We start from the raw sequence: 26,841 nt of genomic DNA, 5'->3' as shown, positions 1-26,841 counted from the left end.
CAGAACTGTGATCTGTAACCAGCCGTTTATTTCCGATGCCATGCTTTTTTTACTACAGCATCCGTACAGCTCCTTATAGTCCTTGTAATGTCTGGTGTGTCGTTTATTTCTAACGCATCTTTTAAAACGTAGTGGAAAGTGGAGATGAAGCGATGCTATTTTTGTAATGGACACCACATAAAACATAATGCTTACAAAGCAAATTTCAAATAATGATGCCCCTCCATACTAACATATGTTTTATATCTATTTTATACCATTGCATTTCTTTTGATCATTTTATTTTCATCTGTCATATTAAATATAGAGGTCTGTAAAATGCTGAGGAATAACTTTCTTCTCATTTCTGGTAGGAAAGAATTGGTTGGAGGAAAGAGGCCTATCACCTGCTGGTTTTTGTCACAGATGATGTACATCATCTGGCTTTGGATGGCAAGCTGGCAGGGCTTATTCAGCCTCATGATGGCCAGTGCCACCTCAATGAAAAGAACGAATACAGCGCTTCAACCAAAATGGTAAGAGGAGACCTATTTTAGAATTCCAGAGTAATCACTTAAATCTGGTCAAACCACTCGCAACAAAATGGTTGTATTTTATCCTGGTTTCTGCGGGCACATATGAGCACCAGTTGTCGACTTTGTTTTGTTTCTAAGAAAGTTGGGCTCTTTCTGGCTAACCACAAAGCTAAGTTCTGAACTACTTTATTGGTGGCAAATGCTATGCCTAATTGTTTTTCCTTAATTCCTGAAGTTATAAACAGCTGAGGTGAAAGTACATGCTTGTCTGTATTTTTATCTAAATGCACCACCAAGGCAAGCAGTAAAAGGGACCAAAAATGGTTCAATCTGTTTTACTAATATTAAATAGTTACTGGATATATTAATGATCCTAAAAGTCGTGGTGTATAGTATGAGCATTCGGGTTATTGTAGCTATGTGGGGTGCTTGGGTTATGCAGAGCTACACAAGCTAAGAAAAAGTAAATTATATTTATATATTTTTAACTTGTTTTTGGCTGTTCATTCTTTACTTACACTACTTAAGGTTTTGTGTATGTAACCAGGTCAGGTGTCTCTGAGCAGCCCTGTTTTTAGATAAAATACTATTAAAGGGGGGTGGGGTGTATTTAAAATAACATTGCTCATGTGGAACCCTAAAGACTTTAAATATTTAGTCTCTTATACAGCTGGGGCACTTTTATTACATTTTGGCAGACACAAAAAAACCTGGTGCTCCTCAACATCCATTAAAATCTCATTAAAAAACTCTAATTTAATAAATGTGTATTAGTTTAGTACTCAAAATGTTACAGTGACAAAAGTCAATACATGTTTTTTTAGCTCCTATCATTTACAGCATAAAAACCAATTGTTTAGTTGTAATAAAATCCGTAGTTATTTAAAAATGAAGTAGCTGGGTTTGGTTGTGTAAACAAAGGAATGTGGAAGATTCTGTTTTACGTCCTCATCTTTTTTTTCAGGATTACCCTTCATTAGCTCTCCTTGGAGAAAAGTTGGCTGAAAACAACATTTTCCTGATTTTTGCAGTAACCAAAAGACATTATGTTCTTTATAAGGTATTGTAACTTGTATGGGAAAGGCCACCTAAAGTGCCGACTTTATAAAATGTATTATTGCATTAAGTGTCTTATTAGGTAACAATACCTAAATCTACAATTTTCTTTTTCTTCAGAACTTCACTGCTTTAATCCCAGGGACTACAGTGGAGATTCTGGACAAAAGCTCCAAAAACATAATCCAGCTGATTGTTACTGCATATAATGTAAGTTTTGTTTGTTCGTTTGTTTTTCCTTAAACAAAAAATCCGCCTTGCCTTAGGAATTGTGAGATATGTAAATACTTAAAAAGACCATTGCTGTTCTTGTCCCTGGGTAGTAACCTCAAGGATTTGTCTCATGATCTCTAGTATGTATGTATTTTTACATGTAAAGTAGAGTACCTTTACAGTCTCTGCTCCATTAAGGTTACCACTCAGCAACAAGCAAATAAAGCAATAAGCCACGAGAGGCCGTGCGTTACTGTGATTTTAGCACGGGGATGACGTTTTTGGCACGACGCGAAGCGGAGTGCCTAAAACTTCTTTCCCGTGCTAAAATCATAGCAGTAACGCACGTTCTCGAGTGGCTTATTGCTTTTATAAAACGGCAGTCAACATAAAATACAATAAATACAACAATGTTTAATTCATAAATGTATTTATTGTGTATAAACTTACAATAAAGCATTCTTCCGCGACGCCAGGTAGTTCGATTAACAGTGTTGCTAGGCAACATGAGGGCGAAAATAACGTTAACTTTTTCTTTTCAGTGGCGTATTAATATGGAATGATGTGAGGTGGTCCTAGGTGTGCGTTTATCGGGGATTTTACAACGGCTTCGAACGCGGCTCAGCCAATCAGATTTTAGGACCGGAACTATCCGTTTTATAATGCACATTTTAGTGCATCCATTTCTGAGAGTGTAGCAGTAATGCAGTAAAAATAAAGTCATCTGTAAACGAGTGTCCCAAAGAGCATAACTGGTTCCCCACACATCTCTAAAGTGACAGTAGCAAATCTTGGAGGTTTGTCAGCTCATTTGTATGCTTTACTTTAAACACATTGAACTGCTTACCAACATTGCATGAGCTACAGTTTGAATAGAGGAGGTGGTTAGCCCTGCATGACTTAATTGGAACATTTAAGCAGTAAAGTTATCTAGTTAAAAAGTAATAAGCACATACCTTTAATGGTTTTAATATAAATATATACAGTCTTATACAAATCTTCAGACACCATGGTTGAATTTCATGTTTTGGTATATTTTTTTAAATTGAAAATAACCAAACACATCCACTACACTTAACAAACTAAAATATGCCATTTCCTGCTAAATACTTGTTGCTTTGTTCAATGTGGTGGAAAAGAATATGCCATAACGTTTGACATATAGCACATTTTATGTTTTAATTTACCCCCAATGTTTGACTCTTAAAGATTAAAGGGCAAAAACAGCGCAAGACCATCTAACTGTGGGGGGTTGTGTTCTCTGAACGACTGTGACGCTGAGCTGTTACTTTAGAATATCACAGTGAGAATGGTGAGAGTGCAGTACAGATGTGGAAGTTTTAGCTGTGTTTCAAAAATCAAAGGTCTCAGTCATGAGATAATATATTTTAGAATAATGTAAACATATTAAAAAAGGCTGGTTTGTTTTGGCACAAAAATGCCAAGTGAAGTCCAATGATTACACAAAGGGAGGGAAAAAGAGCACTTCAAGTGCTTAACCCAAAGTGCATTTTTACACTTCGGTCTATGTGTTTACTTAAGGATTGTTTACGTGTTATTTAAGCTGGTACGAACAAATGACCTAATGTAATCATAAGCGTTTTCCTAAATTGGGGGACTATTGCAAAATTTCTTTATTCTATGCAAGGTCGGCTATGCTAAACACCAGAACGTTTCATTATTTAATAAATAAACAAATATTAAATGTTTAATGCTAGTTCACTGTTTTATAGGACCATAAAGAAAATAAAATGATAGCTATTTAATAAAGCTTTTTAAAAACCTGGATGAAATGTTAAGGAAGGGGGGGGGGGGGGTGGGGGGGGGGGTTGCGGCAGTGGTTCAGCGTGTTGCACTGTTGCACCACAATAATCTCCATACCAGTAAATAAGGCAACAAAGCAGCCCTGAACTAAGAGTTTTTTATTTTGCTGTGCAGTGCCTCCAGGCAAATCTTTGTTAATTTCTGTCAGACTGTTCAAGTTTGTTTTCAAATATCCTAGAAGCACTGTGAGTCATCCAGGTGTCATTTCTCAAACTTGAGACCTTTAGTGCTAAGGTGTCCTCTGAAAGTACTTTGCTCTTTTTTGCAAATATTATTTATTTAAGCCATGTCCAATTTAGACTACCGTATTTTCCGCACTATAAGGCGCACCTAAAAGCCTTAAATTTTCTCAAAAATCTGCCGTGCGCCTAATAATCCGGTGCGCCTTATGTGTGCACTGAGTTCCAAAATCTGTAAAAATGTTGTTGTGCGACTTTGGTAAGCGCTCCGTTTGATTGACTATCGGACCATTTCCCGCTGACACAGGGACGTAATACATACACTACATACGCTGGCAGCGATAAACCAATCAGAGAACATTACGTAATACGTACGTACGTACGCTTCCCTCCGCCACGCCTCCTTTGCTTCCGTTACCTTTTTTTTGTAGACCGTATGTTTTAGCATGCGCCTTATAATACGGTGCGCCTTATGTATGTGTTAAGTACAGAAATAGACCCCATAATTGAGACTGCGCCTTATAATCCGGTGCGCCTTATAGTGCGGAAAATACGGTACTTCAGAATGCTTTGAAAATAGACGAGTACCTGTAGAACATTAAAATCAGTCCAGTAAAAACAAAGTTGTATTCATTTGTGTATTAATTTAAGGTAGAATGTGTTTATATATTATTATGACTTGAATGAAAGACCACATTTAATGATCAGTTAATGCAGAAACCCATGTAAATGCAGAGAGATTCATATATATTACATATAACATAACCTTTCAATGTGTGGACGCCAACAATAATGTTCTTTCTTGTTTGTATACAGAACATCCGCTCTAAGGTGGAGCTGAGTGTGTGGGATCACCCTGAGGACCTCAGCTTGGCATTTACAGCTACCTGTCAGGATGGTAAACCTCTTACAGGTCTGCGCAAGTGTGCTGATTTGAAAATCGGAGACACAGTAAGTTAGATCAGCTTATTATATATTGCATATATATTGGTTATCAGAAGACATTGGCTCCTTTTTAACTTTGTTTTGCCTGAAGAAAGAGTGTTTGAGATAATTGAGCTATTTTAGCTTGTGTTGGGTTACTGCACTCTGCACTTCCCAAAGTCTTAGACTAGTCTAAATACTAAATTGTAAGGTGGAATTAAAGAGCACCAATTAAAAGAACTGTTGGCGTGGCATCTGAGCGTGTAACCTAATCAATGTAACTTTTCAAACAGACAGTTATAATTTATAAGTTATAATTAGATACAGCCTTCTCCAGCAGTACACAGGAAGTAAGAAGAATTTGAGTAGAGTGATTTTAGGGTGAATTTAAAATGCGTTGTTTCAGGGCATGTTGTTTACTCTTTGGTTTGTATACAGTCTGAAAAAAGGTTTGTCCTGGCCAAGGCTGTTGATTTATGCCTGACAAGGTTTGTAAACTCCCAAACCTAATCTAATACAAGAAAATGATAGCCAAAAACGATGTGGTTTTGCACTAGAACAGACAGAGTAATATCTTTTACTTTGGCCAAAGTCTTTACACCATGTGTGTATTTGGCTTGGACTAGCCATTCTGCAGTTGTAACAGGGATATTAAGGACTTTGTCTTGGAAGAATAGCTGTATTCTCAGCCAACACATTCAGTGTCCTGCCTTAGGGAGTTATTACTTTGAAATTAAATGCAACGGTAAACTACCACCGAAGGGTAAAATAACACGGCTTGTTAATATGCAAGGTCCTACTTGAGACAACTCCAGGACGGTATAAAGAAAATGGACAAAAGGACAATTTAAAGATTTTCAGTGTTTTTAATGATTAACTTAATTCTGTTTGTTAAATACAATCAGATTTAGAAACTGGTGCCTGCAACACACTCAAAAAAGCCGGAACAAGCTTTATTATTTAATTATACTCCAAAGCCCATGTGGTTATGTCCATCATTGTAGCATGATGGTTTTTCAAATAATACTGCCTAAGGGCTTAATGGTAATGGTTTCTGCCTTTAAACTTTAGGCACCATGATTTCCCCAGACTCCTTTAATCTTGTTATTATATTATGAACTGCTGAACCTCTTTAAAAATTAATAATAAGGTACATGCTTCAAATTTAGGCCATGCGATTATCCCTGACCCCTTTAAACTGTTAATGATATTCGGAGCTGTTGAACCTCATTAAAAATTAACAATGAGGTACATGCTTCAATTTCAGGCCACTGAATTTTCTACAGAAAAGTGACCAAAATTAGTTTTAATAGATGGCCATTATATAAATAAGATTTCATACATTTGGATTTCTTTCTCAGCACGCATTAGAATTCAAGATGAGTAAAATGAATATGCTCTGTATTGTTTATAAATTATGCCATTCACTTAAACCCCAGTGTTTTCTGTTAAATCTTCTAAGCACAAAACCTCCTAAACACTCCTTACTGGGAATCCACTAATTTGTACAACCACCAAGCACTGAACTGGCCCCACAAGAATCCATCCTCTTCAGCCGTTCCTTTAACGTGACTGAATGTAGGTTTCATTGAATAGTGTAGCCCAGCTTTGCTTCACCTATTGAAACCAGCTTGGCTCTTGTCTTTTTTCATGGAGACCTAATGAAAAACATGCCCTAGTGCCAGTTTCTTTTACTCTAAACAGGACACAGTGCAGGCTGGAGCTTATGTGTATTTTGCAGGCTTCCAGCCGCTGCTCTGCAGAGCCTGACACTGAATCTCAATGCTCTCAAACAATAGTGGAGAGTTCTTTTACAGGACAAAGGAGAAGCAGGGCGAGCCGTGGTAACAAACACTAGCCCAGATTTCACAGTCATGCCTGATCCGATAGTCCTATATAGAAAAGGTTCAACCAATCCGAGATGCATTTGTGTGATTTTAAGATTTGCTTTTAATTTTTATATATAACTGTAAATACCATTTTTTTAAATGTGTAATTGCATAATTTTTGGGTGGCAATTCTTTGTATTCTGTAAATTTATACAAAAGGCATGTTATCTGTTTTATTTGTAATTAATGTCAATTAATTGAATGCAAGTTTGGACACCCAAAATTTGGTTAATTAAGTTAAATAAGTTAATGCATCCTATACAGGGAACAAACTTGTGTACAATGTGCTGTTTATTTGCTAAACATAACATTAAATAATCAGAACAAAAGCCACTCAGGTGGCGCAGCGGTAAAAACACACACTGGAACACCAGAGCTGGGATCTTGAATACATTGTATCGAATCTCAGCTCTGCCTGCAGGCTGGGCTGAACGGCCACATGAACAATGATTGGCCTGTTGTTCAGGTAAGGGTGGAATATTAAGCCGGATAGGGTCTCTCTCATAATTAATGCAATTGCGACCTCTGCTGGCTGATTGATGGCGCCTGCACAGAGACAGGGAAAAGAGTGCTGTCAGGGTGTGTCTCTCCGAACACAGTGCTGATCCGCATTGCACTCGTCAAAGTGTAGGTGAAAAAATACATACGGCTGCTGGCCACATGTCGGAGGGGGCGTGGGTTGGCTTCATTCTCCTCAATCAGAGCGGGGAACGGCATTGGTGGAGAGGACGCAATCGGGCAATTGGATGCACTAAAAGGGGGAAAAAGGAGAGAAAATGCACAAACACATAAAAATAAAAAGTTACATATTCAGAACAAACTAAAGTTTTTTATTTATATCAAATTCTGCAAACTAACAGAACTTGTTCTCTATAGAGGATGTTTTGTAACTTTTGCTTAAGGCTGTAAGCTTGTCATTATAAGCAGAATAGAATTTGAATGCCTTTGAACATTAGCTGACTTTGGAGCTACTGCCAACCCACTGTTTCATCCAGTCTCTTTGTACATGCTCAGACACAGGACGTGACTCTAAAACACAAGCTTACTTACTGATACCTTTCTATCATTTATTTCTCTCTTCATAAAATATAATCTGGTAAAGAAGAAATCCCAATAAAACATGTACCACAGTGAACTGACATAACCAGGAAGTCGCTATCTTCAAATTACATGATCCATTGACCTACATGACATATTACATGTCCACTCCTTATTTTTAGAACACGCACATCCCACTTCCTTTATCCACCCACCCTCCTTCTTCCTGTTTATTTTATTCACTTTCTTCTCTAGATGCAGTTGTTTCAGAAAATTTCCTCGTGATTCAAATTCCTTTCTAATCCAATTCTGTACCTCATTAAGTTGTTAAGGAAATGCTGGTCTTATGGACTTCCATACTCAACATGACTCTTTCACTCTTTAGTTTCCTTTCCTGTCATTCATTTACTGTTTTTATCTTTGGGTCATTTGCCAGTTCCTGTGGATGTATGGCAAATGTTTATTTTACACCCTTGTGATAACACTGACTTGTTAGTTTAAGTTTGTGGTGAATGACTTGGGTATGGAAGAGGTATTACTACAGGACTAGTCTTGTGCAAGCCACATTGTAGTTAGTACAGTTAGGGGTCACGTTTCTATACGTCTATGTATGGTATGCATGTTGTGCATGTCTTAGAATTTGAATGGTTTTTGTAGCAGTTATTTTATAAGTGTTTTATTGAAACACAAAATATACGTGTTGTCTGAAATTTTGACTCAGTATGCTGGGTTAAAAATATTCACATAGGAAGAAATTAGCTTTAACTCCAAGTTTGCTCATTAAAGTAGTCAATGGTCCCTGAAGCTCACTGATGGCAACCAGAAGGGCTGAGTATAGTAAAACAAGCTGTCAAACCAAATATTAGATCAGTCCTGATGGTAAAGTGTTATTTTACTTAATATGGCACCAAAGTGCAAAGTGGTGATGCTGGTATTTCAGCTAAGTCAAAGAGAATACAAATGTCTGACTTGATACAGGTTCAAACTGCATAATATTTTATTATAGTTCTATTTAACTCTTGTTTATTATTAATCTGTAATTGTGCCCAATTTATAAGTAAAACCTTATCATAGGTTGGTATGTATAGAAGAGATGCATTGGTTCCTGCCTCATGTATAAGCAGTGATGGGTGTTTTAAAGTAAAGTTGTTAAGCCAGACCTGTCTAGACAGGCATGATCAGTGTTAGCTCATGTCATGTCAGGACTTCCTTCCTTAAACCCATCAAGAGGGTGGGGTGCCTGTCATCTGCTGTAATTGTTGATGATTCATATGCCCCCATCCCACTTAGTAAAGAGTGGTAAGGTCATGTATTAAAAAAATGTGTAAATGCTAGATGAGAAAATGATTCCTTTCACTTAATATAATCATTGAAATTTTTTTATATTATTGTTTGTGTTTATGTTTGTTTGTTTATTAGGATTTTAACATCATGTTGTACACTTTGGTTACATTCATGACAGGAACGGTAGTTACTCATTACACAAGATTCATCAATTCACAAGGTTATTGTCAAACACAGTCCTGAACAATTTAGTGTCTTCAGTCCACCTCACTTGCATGTCTTTGGATTGTGGGAGGATACCGGAACACCGGAGGAAACCCACACAGACACGGGGAGAACATGCAAACTCCACACAGAAAGGACCCGGACCGCCCCACCTGGGGTTTGAACCCAGGACCTTCTTGCTGTGAGGCGACAGTGCTACCCACTTAGCCACCGTGCCGCCCTTGTGTTTATGTAAAATGTTTTTGAATAAATGTTTTTATATCATTTTGTTTTTCTGGTTTTTAGGTATAGAGATTTTATATAAGAGAAATGTATGAAAAAAGGCACTTAATGTAACCTTGTATATACAGTACAGTGTGTAAAAATAATTTGACATTTTATGGACAGTATGTGACCTATGTTGTCATTAATGGTCTAAAAAGGGCAACACGGTGGCTCGGTGGGTGGCATTGTCGCCTTACAGCAAGAAGGTCTCCCACAGTCCAAAGACGTGCAAGTAAGGTAAATTGGAGATACTAAATTGTCCATGACTGTGTTTGACATTAAACTTGTGAACTGATGAACTCTGTTTTCATCATCTTAGGGGACTTTAACAGAGCAAAACTTAACAACGAACTACCTAAATACAGACAGCATGTTACCTGCCCCACCAGGGAGAGCAACATTTTAGATCACTGCTATACTGTATTTAAAGGTGCGTACCGCTCTGTCCCTCGTGCAGCACTGGGACTATCTGACCACTGTTTAGTTCATCTTCTCCCGACCTACAGACAGAAGCTCAAGTGTGCCAAACCTGTGGTCAGCACGGTGAAGAAATGGACTAATGAGGCTAAAGAAAGGCTTCAGGACTGCATGGAATTAACAGACTGGTGTGTGTTTGATGATGCCACAAGCAGCCTGGATAAACACACGGACACTGTGACATCTTACATCAGCTTTTGTGAAGACATCTGTGTTCCCACCAGGACTCGCATTAAATATAATAATGACAAGCCCTGGTTTAATGCCAAATTGAAACAGCTGCGCCGGTCTAAGGAGGTAGCATATAGAAGTGGGGATCGGGCGCTGTACAACCAGGCAAGGAACACCCTAACCAAAGAGATCAAGGCTGCAAAGAAGAACTACTCCAACAAGCTAAGCAGCATGATGTCCACAAATGAGCCATCAACCGCCTGGAGGTGTCTGCAGAACATCACCAGCTACAAAAGGCCACCTACACAGACAATGGGAGATCGTCAACTGGCCGACGACCTTAACAGATTCTACTGCAGGTTTGAACAGCCCAGCAACGAGCTCCCATCCAACACCACTTCACACCCATCTGACTATCAGCCACCCATCCAGCCTGCCCTGAAGATCTGCGAGGAAGACGTGCTGAGACTTTTTAAAAAACAGAAAGTCAAGAAGGCCCCAGGTCCTGATGGAATCTCTCCCTCCTGCCTGAGGACCTGTGCAGACCAGCTTGCACCTGTCTTCACTAAGATCTTCAACAGATCACTGGAGCTGTGTGTGGTTCCATCCTGTTTTAAATGCTCCACAATAATACCCATTCCCAAAAAGGCAACTACCACAGGACTAAATGACTACAGACCTGTTGCCCTGACCTCTGTGGTCATGAAGTCCTTTGAAAGACTGGTTCTCAACCACATTAAGGAAATCACGGACCCCCTGCTAGACCCCCTGCAATTTGCCTATCGGGCCAACCGGTCGGTGGACGATGCAGTGAACATGGGTCTCCACTTCATCCTTCAACACCTTGATCACCCGGGAACTTATGCAAGAATTCTGTTCCTGGACTTCAGCTCAGCCTTCAACACAATTATTCCAGGACAATTACACAGCAAACTGACTGAACTCAGCGTACCAGCCTCCACCTGCCAGTGGATAACTGACTTTCTTACTGGCAGAAAACAGCAGGTGAGGCTTGGAAAGTGTACTTCAGGGACCAGAACCATCAGCACAGGTGCCCCACAGGGTTGTGTACTCTCCCCACTGCTCTTCTCGCTGTACACAAATGACTGTACCTCCATGGACTCCTCTGTTAAAATCCTGAAGTTTGCAGATGACACTACAGTCATTGGTCTCATCAGTGACAGTGATGAGTCTGCTTATAGACGGGTGGTTGATCAGGTTGTCCTCTGGAGCAGTCAGAACAATCTGGAGCTGAACACAGCAAAAACAGTGGAGATGACCGTGGACTTCAGGAGGAGACCCCCAACCCTGCCAGCACTCACCATCCTAGACAGGACTGTGATGGCTGTGGAGTCCTACAAGTTCCTGGGCACAACGATCTCCAAGGACCTGAAGTGGGACAGCAACATCAACTCCATCATCAAGAGGGCTCAACAGAGGATGTACTTTCTGTACCAGCTGAGGAAGTTCAACCTACCCCAAGAGCTGATGGTGCAGTTCTACACAGCCATCATAGAGTCCATCGTCACCACATCCATCACAGTGTGGGGCAGCGCTATCACAAAACATGACACCAAGAGACTGCAGCGCATCATCAAGTCTGCAGAGAGGACCATCGGTGTAAAGCTGCCCACACTGCTGGACCTGCATGCCTCCAGAACCAGGAAGCGTGCAGAGAAAATCATCACTGACCCGTCTCACCCTGGTCATCACCTGTTTCGGTGCCTTCCATCAGGCCGACGCTTCAGCCACATGAAGACCCGAACGACCAGGCTACAGAGAAGCTTTTATCCAAACTCCATTACGCTCATGAACAATTGAACACTACTGTACTGTTAATACTCGGGACACTTGCACATCAAAAACTACCTATTTCATTTATGTAATGGCATACACAGGATTTTCACCTTTACTTCCATTTCATATTTATATATTTTTATATTTTCTATAGTTTTTATATTGCACAAAACTGCACCTTTTTAAAATTACAATGTAAATTGCACATGCTAAATGTTTACAATGTTTTCTATGTTTACAGGTATGAATGTGTGTGTTAGAGAGAGAGTGAGCTGTGTGAATAAGATTGTCTGTATTGTATTTTTCGTGCACTGCAAGCATCTGTGTAACCAAAAACAAATTCCTTGTATGTGTGAGCATACTTGGCCAATAAAGCCCGATTCTGATTCTGATTCTGATTCTGATGAATCTTGTGTAATGAGTAACTACCGTTTCTGTCATGAATGTAACCAAAGTGTAAAACATGATGTTTATCCTAATCCTAATAAATGAATAAATATATAAATGGTCTAACAGATACACAAAATATTTATTAAGTTAACAACTTTGAATTTAATTCCTATATTTTTTTATTATTATTTTTTATTCTTTGCATTTCCTAGAGCATTAAGCTTTATTCTGCCTATTTTTGGTGCATATCTATATCTACCTATATCTATATCAGCTAAACCCTGAAGTGTACTGACTATTATTCATACTTTTTGCTCCCACTTTTAAAGGTGATTTTCTCTGACTTTCAGGTCTCCTTTAACATAAGTGTGGCCGCCCATAGCTGCCCTCCATGGGGCACCCAGAAGAGTTTCACCATTAAGCCGGTTGGTTTTAAAGATCGTCTGGAGGTATCTGTGGATTACCAATGTGGATGCGAATGCACACGCTCCACTCAGGCCAAAAGCAGCCGCTGCAGCTCCGCAGGCACGTACTCTTGTGGCAGGTGCCAATGTGAGCCCGGCTATCGCGGCGCTCACTGTGAGTGCCAGGAGGAAGAAGTGGGCAGCCTGAACCTGGCCGCCTGCAGAGAATCTGAAGACAAGCAGGTGTGCAGTGGACGGGGGGAGTGTAGCTGTAACCAGTGCTGGTGCTACGAATCTGAGTTTGGCAAGATCTACGGCACCTTCTGTGAGTGTGATGACTTCTCCTGTGCCCGTCACAAAGGGATCCTGTGCTCAGGTGAGTGTTACGCATGGTGCAGATTATCTGTTAATCTCATTAAATCAGATGTGGAATATTACTTGGGAGAACATTTTGTTTACATCTGTCTGAATGTTTAGGCTAAGAAAAATTACTTTACTATGCTAAATACACTCCACCTAGTTGTACCCAGGGTACCCCATATGTTCAGAAAGATCAGAAAGAAATTCTATACGAGTGTCTATATGAGTGTATGATGATTTGTGCAATAAAGAGATGCATGTTCTTAACAAGCACATTTTTATTTGGTGCCTTAACCAAAACTATAAAGCTAAACTTTAACTTATATTTTTCAAGGCCCTTCTTGCTTGGATGTCCAATTCAGCTGGACAGTCGACTCTAGGAAAGTTGTAGATTATGCCAAGCTTTTTCCATTTCAAACTTAGAACCACTGTGGTTCTGGGAACACACAAAGCCTCTGTCCCTGTCCTAAACTATAAATTGCTACAATTTGATTGTAGCGATGTGAACCTAAGTGCGTGCCTTTCCAAACTATGTCCGATCAAGTCAGCAGGAGGACATTGAGTTCTAGACACTTCTAGTTCTAGTTCTTTTCTTTTCTTCTTCTTTTATTCTATATTGTGATACTGTCACCGTTATATTAAATAAATTATAGAGGATTTTTGCTATATTGCAGCTAATAGAGGATGTACATTTCACTGTTTATATATTATAATTAGAAACATAATTACTAGGGATGTAACAATACACTCTACCCTTGATGCGATGAGATTCATGATACTGGGTTCACGATACAATTTTTCCCCGATTTTTTTAAAACTGAAATTGAAGACAAATTATGACAAAGATTCCTATGTTCTTCAGTGGTCAGGACCCCCACAGGGACACCACAGAGCAGGTACTTTTTAGGTGTTGGATTATTCTCAGCACTGCAGTTAATTTTACATGGTGATGGTGTGTTAGTGTGTGTTGTGCTAGTATGAGGGGATCAGACACAGCAGTGCTGCTGCAGTTTTAAATATCTGTCCACTCTATTAGACACTCCTACCTAGTTGGTTCACCTTGTAGATGTAAAGTCAGAGACGATCGCTCATCTATTGCTGCTGTTTGAGTTGGTCATCTTCTAGACCTTCATCAGTGGTTACAGGACGCTGCCCACAGTCCAGCAGTGACAGTGAGGTGTTTAAAAACTCCATCAGCGCTGCTGTGTCTTATCCACTCATACCAGCACAACACACACTAACGCACCATCACCATGTCATTGTCACCGCAGTGCTGAGAATGTCAGTCAGTACTTGTAGAACTACAAAGTTCTTCTGTATGGTAGGTGGAGCTGATAAAATGGACAATGTGTGTAGAAACAAGGAGGTGGTTTTAATGTTATGGCTGATCGTGTAAGTAGAACAGTAAATGTTAATGTTTGTCATTTTCAGCTACGACTTTTCAGTGGAAAAATATTTGGTGCCTGTGCCTTTAGATGCTTTTTGCTAGATGCTTTGATGTTTTTTTAAGTATTGGTTTCTTGCTATTTTTACTCAGCACTGCAACCTCAACCGAATACCACAAAAATAATCATGCATGCAAGTAATATAAACACATCTATTTTGAGAGCAGTCAAGATGGTCCATCTGAAATCAGTTTTGAGGCTGGTCCAACCAAAACAACAAAAAAAGAACATTTTAACATGTTAATATGCCAGTCTCAAGCACCGTATCTACCCACACTAAGAATGCCTGTCATAACACAGTGGGAGCTTTGTATCTGGCTGCATTCTGTTTGTCTGTGCACACAATCATGCTTTATAATCCTCACAGCTCTGCCTTTTCTGTAGTCAGCAAGAGCTGTCAGCCAGGGACAAAATGGTCATTTGACAGGGAGTGAGCTGCTGGCTGGCCTCCACCAGCAATGATGACTGAGAAAACATTAATTAAACCGGTACAGTAGCTCCTTTTTGTCACCCCATCCATGCCAAAAAATCTTGTTGTTCTAATGTAATGGGGACTTAATAAGTCTTAGACTTTTATTATTCTCCATCTACCGCTATAAGGAATTAATTGGCAGCTAGAGAAATAGATACATAGAGAGATCGAGATATAGATACATAGAGAGATCGAGATATAGATACATAGAGAGATAGAGATATAGATAAATAGAGAGATAGAGATATAGATAAATAGAGAGATAGAGATATAGATAAATAGAGAGATAGAGATATAGATACATAGAGAGATAGAGATATAGATCCATAAAGAGATAGAGATATAGATCCATAAAGAGATGGATGGATGGATGGATGGATGGATGGATGGATAGATAGATAGACAGCCCCCTTTCATGCTGTTCTTCAATGGTCAGGACTCTCCCAGGACCACTACAGAGTAGATATTATTTGGGTGGTGGGTCATTCTCAGCATGTGACCACTGATGAAGGTCTAGAAGATGACCAACTCAAACAGCAGCAATGGATGAGCGATCGTCTCTGACTTTACATCTACAGGGTGGACCAACTAGGTAGGAGTGTCTAAGAGAGTGGACAGTGAGTGGACATGGTATTTAAAAACTCCAGCAGTGCTGCTGTGTCTGATCCACTCATACCAGCACAACACACACTAACACACCACCACCATGTCAGTATCACTGCAGTGCTGAGAATGATCCACCACCTAAATAATACCTGCTCTGTGGGGGTCCTGGGAGAGTCCTGACCATTGAAGAACAGCATGAAAGGAGGCTAACAAAGCATGCAGAGAAACAGATGAGCTACAGTCAGTAATTGTAGAACTACAAAGTGCTCCTATATGGTAAGGGGAGCTGATAAAATGGACAGTAAGTGTAGAAACAAGGAGGTGGTTTTACTGTTATGGCTGATCAGTGTATATACAAATATGTATCATATAAATATCATTATAATAGTAATTATAATAATCATATGACAATCTCAAGCGACACTTTTCCATAATGATAACTTAAGTATCTTGTTAGTTGCTGCTCAATCTTATAAATGTGGCTGTTTATGACACTAATGCTACAGAAATTACATGCTGCATAGTGCATAGTGGTTATGATGAGTGGGGAAGCTGGGTTGTCTGGCCAACATCCAAATATTAAATAGTCTTTTTCTCAACACTTATGAGCAGAATATTTTAGAAATGTTGGCCCTGTAAGGGTTACTATGCTAATATCATTTGAAATGTCATGACTGATAACATGCATGTTCTTCTGCAAGTGGATGCAGATTTTTTACATTAACTGCAACTGCATCCACAACAGTGCTGCTGTTTGAAAGGACAGACTGAACTCATTTACCTCCTTCTGAGTCTCTCACAGGGCCACTGAGATGGAATTAGCAGCCTAGGTTTCTATAAAAAGACCGACTTCTGCTTACTCTATAAAATCCAGCTGTTCTTAGTCGAGCTTTGAGTTTTCTTTTACTACATGAATTGTTCATTCAGTCATTGTCTGTTTTAGAACCACTTTATCCTGGTCAGGGTCAGGGGTCTGATTCATTGGGCAAAAGGTAGGCAACACCCCAGACAGGCGGCTTGTCCATCACTGGGCAGACACTGGCAGAACCCAGGTCCTTCTTGCTGTGACGTGACAGTGCCACCGAGCCGCCCAAAATAAATTCTCATGGTTTTAATTATACCCCTTCTGCATGGCCACTTAGTTTAGTGTGAATCTTCCCATAGTGCAGGCTAAACAGAAATTATATGTGCATTGGCATTTAGCAAATTCTTTGATTCAAAGCAACTGACAATTGTGTTGGATTACAGTGCTAGCAATTAGAGGGTAAGTGCCTTGCTCAGGGGCCCAGCAGTGACTACTTAGTGGTGGTGGGGCTTAAGTCCTTCCGTTTAGTAGTCTAGTACCTTAACTGCTAATTTAACATGTCAAAATACTGATCAAATCTGTCCTGTATTTGTAACATTTATATTGATTTACACTGTCCGTGTTCTGATGTGTTTCTGAGGAGCAAACATAATGTGTGTGCTGATGTGGTATGTGCAGTTTGAACTTTATCAGTAATGATTTGATTTTCAGTTGAGCTGTTCAGCTGTGCCTTTGTTTGTGTAGTCTGGGAAGCAAGGACACATCATGCTTCACATCCTGCTGCTGCTCATATGAGAGTTAAACTTGGAATCAAAAAATTAGACACAGTGGCTAGGCGGGTATCTGTGTCAGTTGGTAGCTTATCATGGTTAGATAATGTTACTTTCATTGCATTTTCATGAACACAATTAAGGGCCCTGATCTACTGATTTACATGGTCAAGCCTTTGATGTGCTATATGGCCAAAAGTATTTAGACACCTGACCATGAACTTGCTGGACATCCGGTTTTAAAAACAAATTGTGTTAAGGCGCTCAGGTGTCACAGTGGTAAAATATGCTAGTTCAAATCTCAGCTCTGTTAACGGCAGGCTGGGCGCCTACACCAACAATGATTGGCTCGTTCGCAGGGAGGGTGCTGGAGGGGATTTAATCCAATCTAATCCAATAATGACCTCTGCTGGCTGATTGATGCCGCCTGCACAGAGACGAGGGACAATGTGATCAGGAGCGCGATACTGATCCACATATGAACTCACCTCATGTGTCGGATGGGGCGTGTGTTAGTCATGGCTCTCCTTGGACAGGATTGGAAGTCAGCATCAGTAGAGAGAAAGCGAAATGCAATCAGGTCATTGGACACGACTAAATTGGGAGGACAATTGCAAAAAACAAACAAACAGAAGTATGTCTATGGGAACTTGTGCCCATTCAGTCAAAAGAGCATTTATATACACCGATCAGCCATAACATTAAAACCACCCCCTTGTTGTCTATTTTATCAGCTTCACTTACCATATAGAAGCACTTTGTAGTTCTACAATTACTGACTGTAGTCCATCTGTTTCTCTGCATGCTTTGTTAGCCCCCTTTCATGCTGTTCTTCAATGGTCAGGACTCTCCCAGGACCACCACAGAGCAGGTATTATTTGGGTGTTGGATCATTCTCAGCACTGCAGTGACACTGACATGGTGGTGGTGTGTTAGTGTGTGTTGTGCTGGTATGAGTGGATAAGACACAGCAGCGCTGATGGAGTTTTAAACACTTCACTGTCACTGATGGACTGAGAATAGTCCACCAAACAACAATATCCAGCCAAGAGCGCCTCGTAGGCAGCATCCTGGGACCACTGATGAAGGTCTAGAGGATGACCAACTCAAACAGCAGCAATAGATGAGCGATCGTCTCTGACTTTACGTCTACAGGGTGGACCAACTAGGTAGGAGTGTGTAATAGAGTGGACAGTGAGTGGACACAGTATTTAAAAACTCCATCAGCGCTTCTGTGTCTGATCCACTCATACCAGCGCAACACACACTAACACACCACCACCATGTCAGTGTCACTGCAGTGCTGAGAATCATCCACCACATAAATAATACCTGCTCTGTGGAGGTCCTGACCATTGAAGAATAGGGTAAAAGCAGGTTAAAAAAGTATGTAGAGAAACAGATGGAGTATGGACAGTGAGTGTAGAAACAAGGAGGTGGTTTTAATGTTATGGCTGATCGGTCTAGCTGGGCACTAATGTTGCTCAAAAAGCCTTAATTTATATTTATTTAAACTTTATAAACTTCATAAACCCTGCTTTGTGCACAGTGGCACAGTAATACTTGAACAGGAAAAAGCCTTCCCTAATCTGTTGCTTTAAAGTTGGAAGCATATAATGTCCTTTATATAATTGGTTTATTACACTTGTTCACAACTGTTATGGCTGAAATACATTGATTCAGGAATTAAAAAGGAGTGTCCCAATACTTTTTGTATTACATTCCTTATTAAAATGATTAGCATCACGTCTGGTTTGTTTGTGGTATTTTATTTTGTCGGGTCAGGAGATTCTCACTTATCTTTGGTCTGGCTTACAAAAGGTTAAGCTGTCCGTCTTTGCTGATTAGTAGCACGGTTGTTTGCTGAGAACTGAAATGTGGCCTTTCACTGCCGGAGCCGTCTGTGGTGAGGAGGCCTGGCGTGCAAATTCTTCAAGGCCATGTGGCAGTGAAAATAGTTAATAGTTCTGAAGTTCAGATTCTGGTCTCTTCTAAATGAGCCACAGTAGAAGGAGCTAGAAAATAGACGTGGCTGCCAGTCGTGCGCTGGAAGTTTTACAGTTGTGCTGAACTGAAACTCTATAACCTCTGTTGATCTCGTGCTGTGATGCTTTTTTGCGTGTAAAGGACATAAGTGCATGACTAAGGTTTTTGGGGGTTTATTTGTTAGAGTCGTGCATGTTTGTTTCTTTAGTAAATACAATGTTTAAATGATGTGTTTGTGGCAGTGTTCACGTGTCGTCCTGTCTTTGTTCAGTAATTCTGCTAAAATACAGTTTTTCCCATGAACTGTAATTCATTGTTACACATCTGCAGCTGATTAGCAGTGTAATACCTAAAGCAGTGTGTAATGCAGGAAGAGTCCCGTAAATGTTTGTTAAATGTTGGTGTTACTGTTGAGCTTTGTCTTGTGTTTTTGTGTAAGAGAATACACATGTATGTTTGGGAATACACACCTATTTTAATGTGGAGTATTTTGTTCCATTATATAAACCACTCAAACAGCTGGTTAGTCAGACACTTTAGTGTGATCTGTCTGTCTGGATTTAGTCTTTTTTAGGGGTGTGCTATATCGTGTCGTTCACGATAATACCGGTATAATTTTTAAAACGATACAAAAAAGCCCATATCGTAATAATAGCGATAATCTGCGTTGTTTACGTAATGACGTCACACAGCTACGCAAATGGCGTACGTTCGTTACGTGGGTCATTTGGGCACAGCAACGAGTATGGCGGAAAGCGGCTCTGCGGTGGAGGAGCTCGTTCCAAAAACTCCAAGTCCACCATAAATTAATCTTTGGCAACCCAAACCCCAACCACCGCTTTGCCGGCAACTTTTTTGCGGAAGTATTTCTGCACGCAGGTTCACACAGGGACGCAATTCAACAGCGCACCTCCACCAAACAGTTCAGTAATACTCTTAATATTAATGTCAACCACCAACACAGAAGTAGTACTACTATTACTTAGTACTACTACTACTGTACTTAGTACTATTACTACTGTACTTAGTACTATTACTACTGTACTTAGTACTATTACTGCTGTACTTAGTACTATTACTATTGTACTTAATACTACTACTACTGTACTTAGTACTATTACTACTGTACTTAGTACTATTACTATTGTACTTAATACTACTACTACTGTACTTAGTACTATTACTGCTGTACTTAGTACTATTACTATTGTACTTAATACTACTACTACTGTACTTAGTACTATTACTACTGTACTTAGTACTATTACTATTGTACTTAATACTACTACTACTACTGTACTTAGTACTATTACTACTGTACTTAGTACTACTACTACTGTACTTAGTACTATTACTACTGTACTTAGTACTACTACTACTGTACTTAGTACTATTACTACTGTACTTAGTACTATTACTATTGTACTTAATACTACTACTACTGTACTTAGTACTATTACTACTGTACTTAGTACTATTACTATTGTACTTAATACTACTACTACTACTGTACTTAGTACTATTACTACTGTACTTAGTACTACTACTACTGTACTTAGTACTATTACTACTGTACTTAGTACTACTACTACTGCTACTTAGTACTACTACTACTGTACTTAGTACTACTACTACTGTACTTAGTACTATTACTACTGTACTTAGTACTACTACTACTGTACTTAGTACTATTACTACTGTACTTAGTACTATTACTATTGTACTTAATACTACTACTACTGTACTTAGTACTATTACTACTGTACTTAGTACTATTACTATTGTACTTAATACTACTACTACTGTACTTAGTACTATTACTACTGTACTTAGTACTACTACTACTGTACTTAGTACTACTACTACTGTACTTAGTACTATTACTACTGTACTTAGTACTACTACTACTGCTACTTAGTACTACTACTACTGTACTTAGTACTACTACTGCTACTTAGTACTACTACTACTGTACTTAGTACTATTACTACTGTACTTAGTACTACTACTACTGCTACTTAGTACTACTACTACTGCTACTTAGTACTATTACTACTGTACTTAGTACTACTACTACTGCTACTTAGTACTATTACTACTGTACTTAGTACTACTACTACTGTACTTAGTACTACTACTACTGCTACTTAGTACTATTACTACTGCTACTTAGTACTATTACTACTGCTACTTAGTACTATTACTACTGTACTTAGTACTACTGCTACTTAGTACTATTACTACTGTACTTAGTACTACTACTACTGTACTTAGTACTACTACTACTGCTACTTAGTACTATTACTACTGTACTTAGTAGTAATTGTGGCACGCTCCGAGTAAAGGCGCCACCGGGCTCTGCGCATTCCAGTGTTGCCAGATTGGGCGGTTATAAAAAAAGCTTAGTAGTATGCGGGTCTTCATGATGTAATTGCACTCACTGCCTGTATAGGTAAATGAGTGAGTGACCACATAAAAAAAGGTATCAGTTTCTGTGCGACCCCTGTGTGAGCAATGGTCTCAGTCTGGCCACCCCTATGAAAATTGTCTGACTCCGCCATTACATTATGTCACATTATTTTTACTGGAAAGACAAAATACAGAAAAGTGTGCGTAATTCTTACATACGTCTTAAATTTTTTTACAAAGTGTTAACTTATATTAATTCTAAATAAAAACTGAACATTATTTTTTTTTGCAATAGTGTTTTCTCGAAATAAATAAATTATTTTTCAGTGTTTTGTTATATCGCCAAAAATATCGTTATCGCAAAAATAACCTGAAATATCGTGATATTATTTTAGGGCCATATCGCACACCCCTACTTTCTGCTTAAACTAATAACACACACATTATTCAATACATTGCATGGACTTGCATGGCGGCATTGTGGCTCGGTGGGTAGCACTGTCGCCTCACAGCAAGAAGGTCCTGGGTTTGATTTCCATGTAAAGGGGTTTGTGTCCTTTCTGTGTTTGCGTGTTTTCCCCATGTCTGCGTGGGTTTCCTCCGGGAGCTCCGGTTTCCTCTCACAGTCCAAAAACGTGCAAGTGAGGTGAACTGGAGACACATAATTGTCTATGACCGTGTTTGACATTAAAGACTTAAACTGATGAGTCTTGTGTAAAAAGTGGCTCTCTGTCCTGTCATCAATGTAACCAAAGTGTGTAAAACATGACATTAAAATCCTAATAAATAAATAAATAAATAAATACTTTGTAGCTCATCTTTATGCTGGTAAACTTCTCGTGGGGGAACGTTGAGGGAACGTTCGTGGGGAATGTTCGTGGGGGAACGTTGAGGGAACGTTCGTGGGGAACGTTCGTGGGGGAACGTTGAGGGAACGTTCGTGTGGAAACATTGGGGGAACGTTCGGGGGGAAACGTTAGGGGAACGTTCGTGAAGAAACGTTGGGGGAACGTTCGGGGGGAAACGTTAGGGGAACGTTCTTGGGGGAACGTTCTTGGGGGAACGTTGAGGGAACGTTCTTGGGGGAACGTTCGGGGGAAACGCTGAGGGAACGTTCGTTTTGGAACGTTGGGGTAACATTCGAGGGGAAACGTTAGGGGAACGTTCGTGAAGGAACGTTGAGGGAACGTTCTTGGGGAATGTTGGGGGAACGTTCGGGGGAAACGTTAGGGGAACGTTCTTGGGGGAACGTTGGGGGAACGTTCGGGGAACGTTCGTGAAGGAACGTTGAGGGAACGTTCTTGGGGGAACGTTGAGGGAACGTTCTTGGGGGAACGTTGAGGGAACGTTGAGGGGACGTTGAGGGAACGTTCATGTGGAAACGTTGAGGGAACGTTCGTGGGGGAACGTTGGGGGAATGTTTGGGGGGGGACGTTGGGGGAACGTTCGGGAGAAACAAGTCGTTTTTCGTTTCAAAAACCAATATAAATATACAAGCGCATGCACGCGCTGACATGCATGTATTTACTTCATATACAGTGTAAATCATGCAAGTGTTGAGAAAGTAATAATAACATAACGGTGCTTCTTATGTTGTTCTGACTTGTGTGTTTGTATATGTGATGTGCATATATCTGTAAAAAACAAACATTATGGGGAGTGATTTCTGTACTGGATGTTGTACATGGTCATGTTAGTTTATACTGGATGATCGCCCGACATCGTCATTTATTTATTTATCTTCTATTATAGTATTTCTTGTTGTCGGCCAATAAACAACCAAAAATTAATAAAATTGCATGGTAAGTGGAGCTGATAAAATGGACAGTGAGTGGGAAAGATGGAGCTTTTTATGGACACAATTATAAAACGACACTTGAATGGAAAAAGCTATAGATCCATATCAAATAGTTCAACATCCCTGTCAGAACAACTAGATCGATAAGACAGAGAGATGCCAACAGTCATCATTTCAGTCCTTCAGGGTGTGGCATATAGTCACAAGAACACCATACCCAAAGCGTGTGAACTTCTTTATTGTTGGTTGTGCTGAATGGCAGAGGAAATCAAAGTTTATGAATAAAACTTCAGTGACGATTGGATGATTTCACAGCTGCTTTGTTTTTGAAACAGAATTTTTGTGTTTCAAACATTAAAATCATAGCCAGCAATTACACTTAAAATTTTGTTTGAATAACTTGCCATTTAGATTTATAAAATATTCCTTGAATTTTGCACACTTCATTGTGTGTGGATTTGATTTCGAATGAACAAAACTCCCATTTTTATCAATCTATGATGAATCTCCCATAATGATAAAAACTTTTACTTAAACTTAAAAGCAATATCAAATAAAAGTTGGCATAATTTGGCTGTGCATGACCTTACTGTTGTCACATTACTGGAGCTGTTGGCCTGCATTAGTTTACTGTAAATCTGAGCTTTCCTCACCTCTACCAAAATCTGAAACTGTGCGCTAGTGCATCTGTTCTGGATTGTTTAAATTTGTTGTTTCAAACCCAAGACTGTTTTATAAAGATGATTACAAACAGTTTATAAGCCGCATATGTAATGTGTCACACAACTGCCGTGCAACACAGCAAGCCATCGACCACAGTGTTAGGCACATTTCCACCTTAACTGCATCGTTCTTCTTTTATAGACTGGTGCATGGGGTACACAAATTAGAAACAGACCATCCAAATGCATCATACATAATGAACTGTTAGAATTGAAGCACAGCTCAATGTGAGCACAGCAGGGTAAAGTGGAAACATGAAGAGGTCAGGATGTTCTCAGCACAGACCTTAAGCCTTTTTCATAGCTACATCAAACTTTTGTCTTAATATCTTGCATGATTCTAATATTTTTCACATAAACTTGCATAAATAGTATTAATATTAATATTTTCTTATTAGACTGAAAAAGTGGAACCAGTTTTATGTAGTGTTACAAAGAACCTCGAAATGTACACTATAAATATATTTTTTTTTCATTGTCTTAGCAGAACCCTACTTATTTTGGAGTTGATTCCTCTTTTCTCAACTTGGTGCGTGCATTCCCAACCCCCAAACCCACATTACCCCAAAAATAAACTTGTCTAATTGGTACAGTACAGCAAAATCATGCAACGTATTTCTTCTGTTGTTTTCTTTGTCCAACCTGAGAGCTTCAAAACTTGCATGTTCTTTAACTTGGTGCCTTGTACATTAGCAGTTATATTAATACATGTAATTACATTTGGACTGGCTAGTGGGTTCATGGATTTTAAGAGGATAAAATAATTTTTAAGAAATAAGAGTAAACTACAGTGAATCAGTCATGCAGCCAGACACCACACCCTGTCACTGAACCAACAGCCCTTCCTGCTTGGTAAATTCATTATGAATATGTAAATCATTAACTTTTTTATGTAAGAATGTATGTTCTGTGTTTTGTGATGGTTAGAAATATGTGGACATGTCATATTAAATCTTTATGCAGTAACATGTAGTTAGTCAGCCTCTATGCTGCTGTGCTCCAGTCTTTCAGGAAAGCTTTCCATATTATTGTGACCGAACTGTGACCACAAAGTTAGAATAATAACAATTTTCTTGATGTCATTCCAGGCAGTAACTTTCCTCTGAGTAAGTTTCCTTTACTGGAACTATGGGGTCCAGACCCAATCCTTCTTTTACAAACTTAGGTAGGATTGCATTTTAAATGGTTGTGTTTATCTGGCTTTTGCCAAATCAAGACTCGTCCAACAGACTGTTAGTTGTTGAAGAATATTCATTACTACAGAGAATTTCTATTGCTCCAGGGTTTAATAGCTGTGTTTCATAGTACAGTCTGATGTTTGGTGTTATGCTTGGTGATTTTAGGCTTTTTGTATTGTGTTGCTTCACAGCAGTGAAAATTCTATCTTTGAATCTCCTGAATTATGCTTGAATCTCCAGATTTTGTTCCAACATTTTTAGTGACAGTTTGAAAATTGTTACTGAGTGATGCAACCTTGTATTTTCCAATTTATGACTGATCTGTTGTTGCACCATCTTCTACTCCACTATAACAGCAATTACAAAACGACCAGACTATGTGTGGGTGGGTCTTCATACGCTGTGTAAGGACCCTGATTGGCGGAAGAGATGCCTGTCCAGAATGCAGGGGCGAGAAGAGGAGGGCTGTACATGTCCGATGCTCTCCTCGGATGCAATCTGGTATCTCTCAGCAGCGGAAGACAAAAATTTACTATGCTAAATTGGAAGGGAAATGGGGAGAAAATGCATTAAAAAAATTGCTTACACTGAAAGTTTGAGATAAATTAATGCTTTATTTAACATAAGAAAAAAAACACGTAAAAAAACTATAACAGAAAAAATATTTGTATAGCCTGTATTGGATTTGTGGCATGTCTTGCATGAAATTCCATGTTTACTTAAAAACAGAGATCACACACCTCTGGATGATGCTATTATTTTTTACAGTCTGACCTTTTTATTTGCACAAGATTCCACCCGTAGCAAAGTTTGGTTTATTTTAACACTTCAACAGAGTCTCAGTTCGAAATTCTCTTGAAATCTATAAGCTTATGTCATCTACACTCTGACTTGCAGGCCTCAGTCACACAAGCTTTTTATTTTTAAGCTGTGAAATATAAAAGTAAAGAACTGACTGCTGTTGTATGTCATTGTTTATCTAGATTTTGCTTTAATACCTGGGACATTGTGTCATAAAACAAGCTGTTTTGCTAAAGTAAAATCAAAAGCCCAGTTGTATAAATCTCACAAGGCTGGGTGAGACCCTTGGAAAGTTTCGAGTCTTCCTATTAGTGCTCTACTGAGAAAATAGTACAAAAAAGGGTTAAAAACACCAAATCTCTGAATGTACTCACCCTGGGAAATTGGTAGTTTGGAAACCTTCCAGCACTTCACACGAAGATATCTGCGGTAATGCTTCTTGTAATTTACTGTTGCCTACATGTCAGTACTTGGTCCTCATGGTGGTCTGGAGAGCACATGTTAAACTAGCAGGTTTAACCGGAGGTGTTATTTCTTTGTAGTTACTTGTAAGGCTGTTTGACAGGATAATTTATTTACGGTCACCTTTAAAAGCATGAAAAATGTGTTTGATTTGAACCACAGCTCTTTGTTTTTCAATGTGTACACATGTATAAAAATGTGCTTTAGTGTTATATTTTTCCATGTAACCCACTAATACATTTTAGTTTACATACTGTTAGGATGTCAGTTGGCTCAGGAAGTGCTTATGTAGAATTTTCCTGTAGGATTCCTATATAATATGCTTGTGTGCTGATTCTGTGCTTAGCAGGAAAGAAAGACAAACCAATACGACCAAT

General features: G+C 39.2%; 1 protein-coding gene across 1 annotated transcript in view; it reads left to right on the top strand.

Moving 5' to 3' along the window:
* itgb5 (integrin, beta 5) overlaps nucleotides 1–26,841 on the top strand; it is a 46,958-nt gene that overhangs the window by 3,750 nt on the left and 16,367 nt on the right. Inside the window, exons 6-10 of the mRNA XM_063006632.1 lie at nucleotides 354–515; nucleotides 1,480–1,575; nucleotides 1,692–1,781; nucleotides 4,604–4,738; nucleotides 12,597–13,026. Coding sequence (XP_062862702.1) covers nucleotides 354–515; nucleotides 1,480–1,575; nucleotides 1,692–1,781; nucleotides 4,604–4,738; nucleotides 12,597–13,026 — 913 coding nt within the window. The remainder of the gene's footprint in view (nucleotides 1–353; nucleotides 516–1,479; nucleotides 1,576–1,691; nucleotides 1,782–4,603; nucleotides 4,739–12,596; nucleotides 13,027–26,841) is intronic.

This window comes from Trichomycterus rosablanca, chromosome 12, assembly GCF_030014385.1.
Source record: "Trichomycterus rosablanca isolate fTriRos1 chromosome 12, fTriRos1.hap1, whole genome shotgun sequence".
Taxonomy (NCBI): Eukaryota; Metazoa; Chordata; class Actinopteri; order Siluriformes; family Trichomycteridae; genus Trichomycterus; species Trichomycterus rosablanca.
Note: the sequence above shows the minus strand (reverse complement) of the source record. Positions and strands in the feature narration are given on the sequence as shown.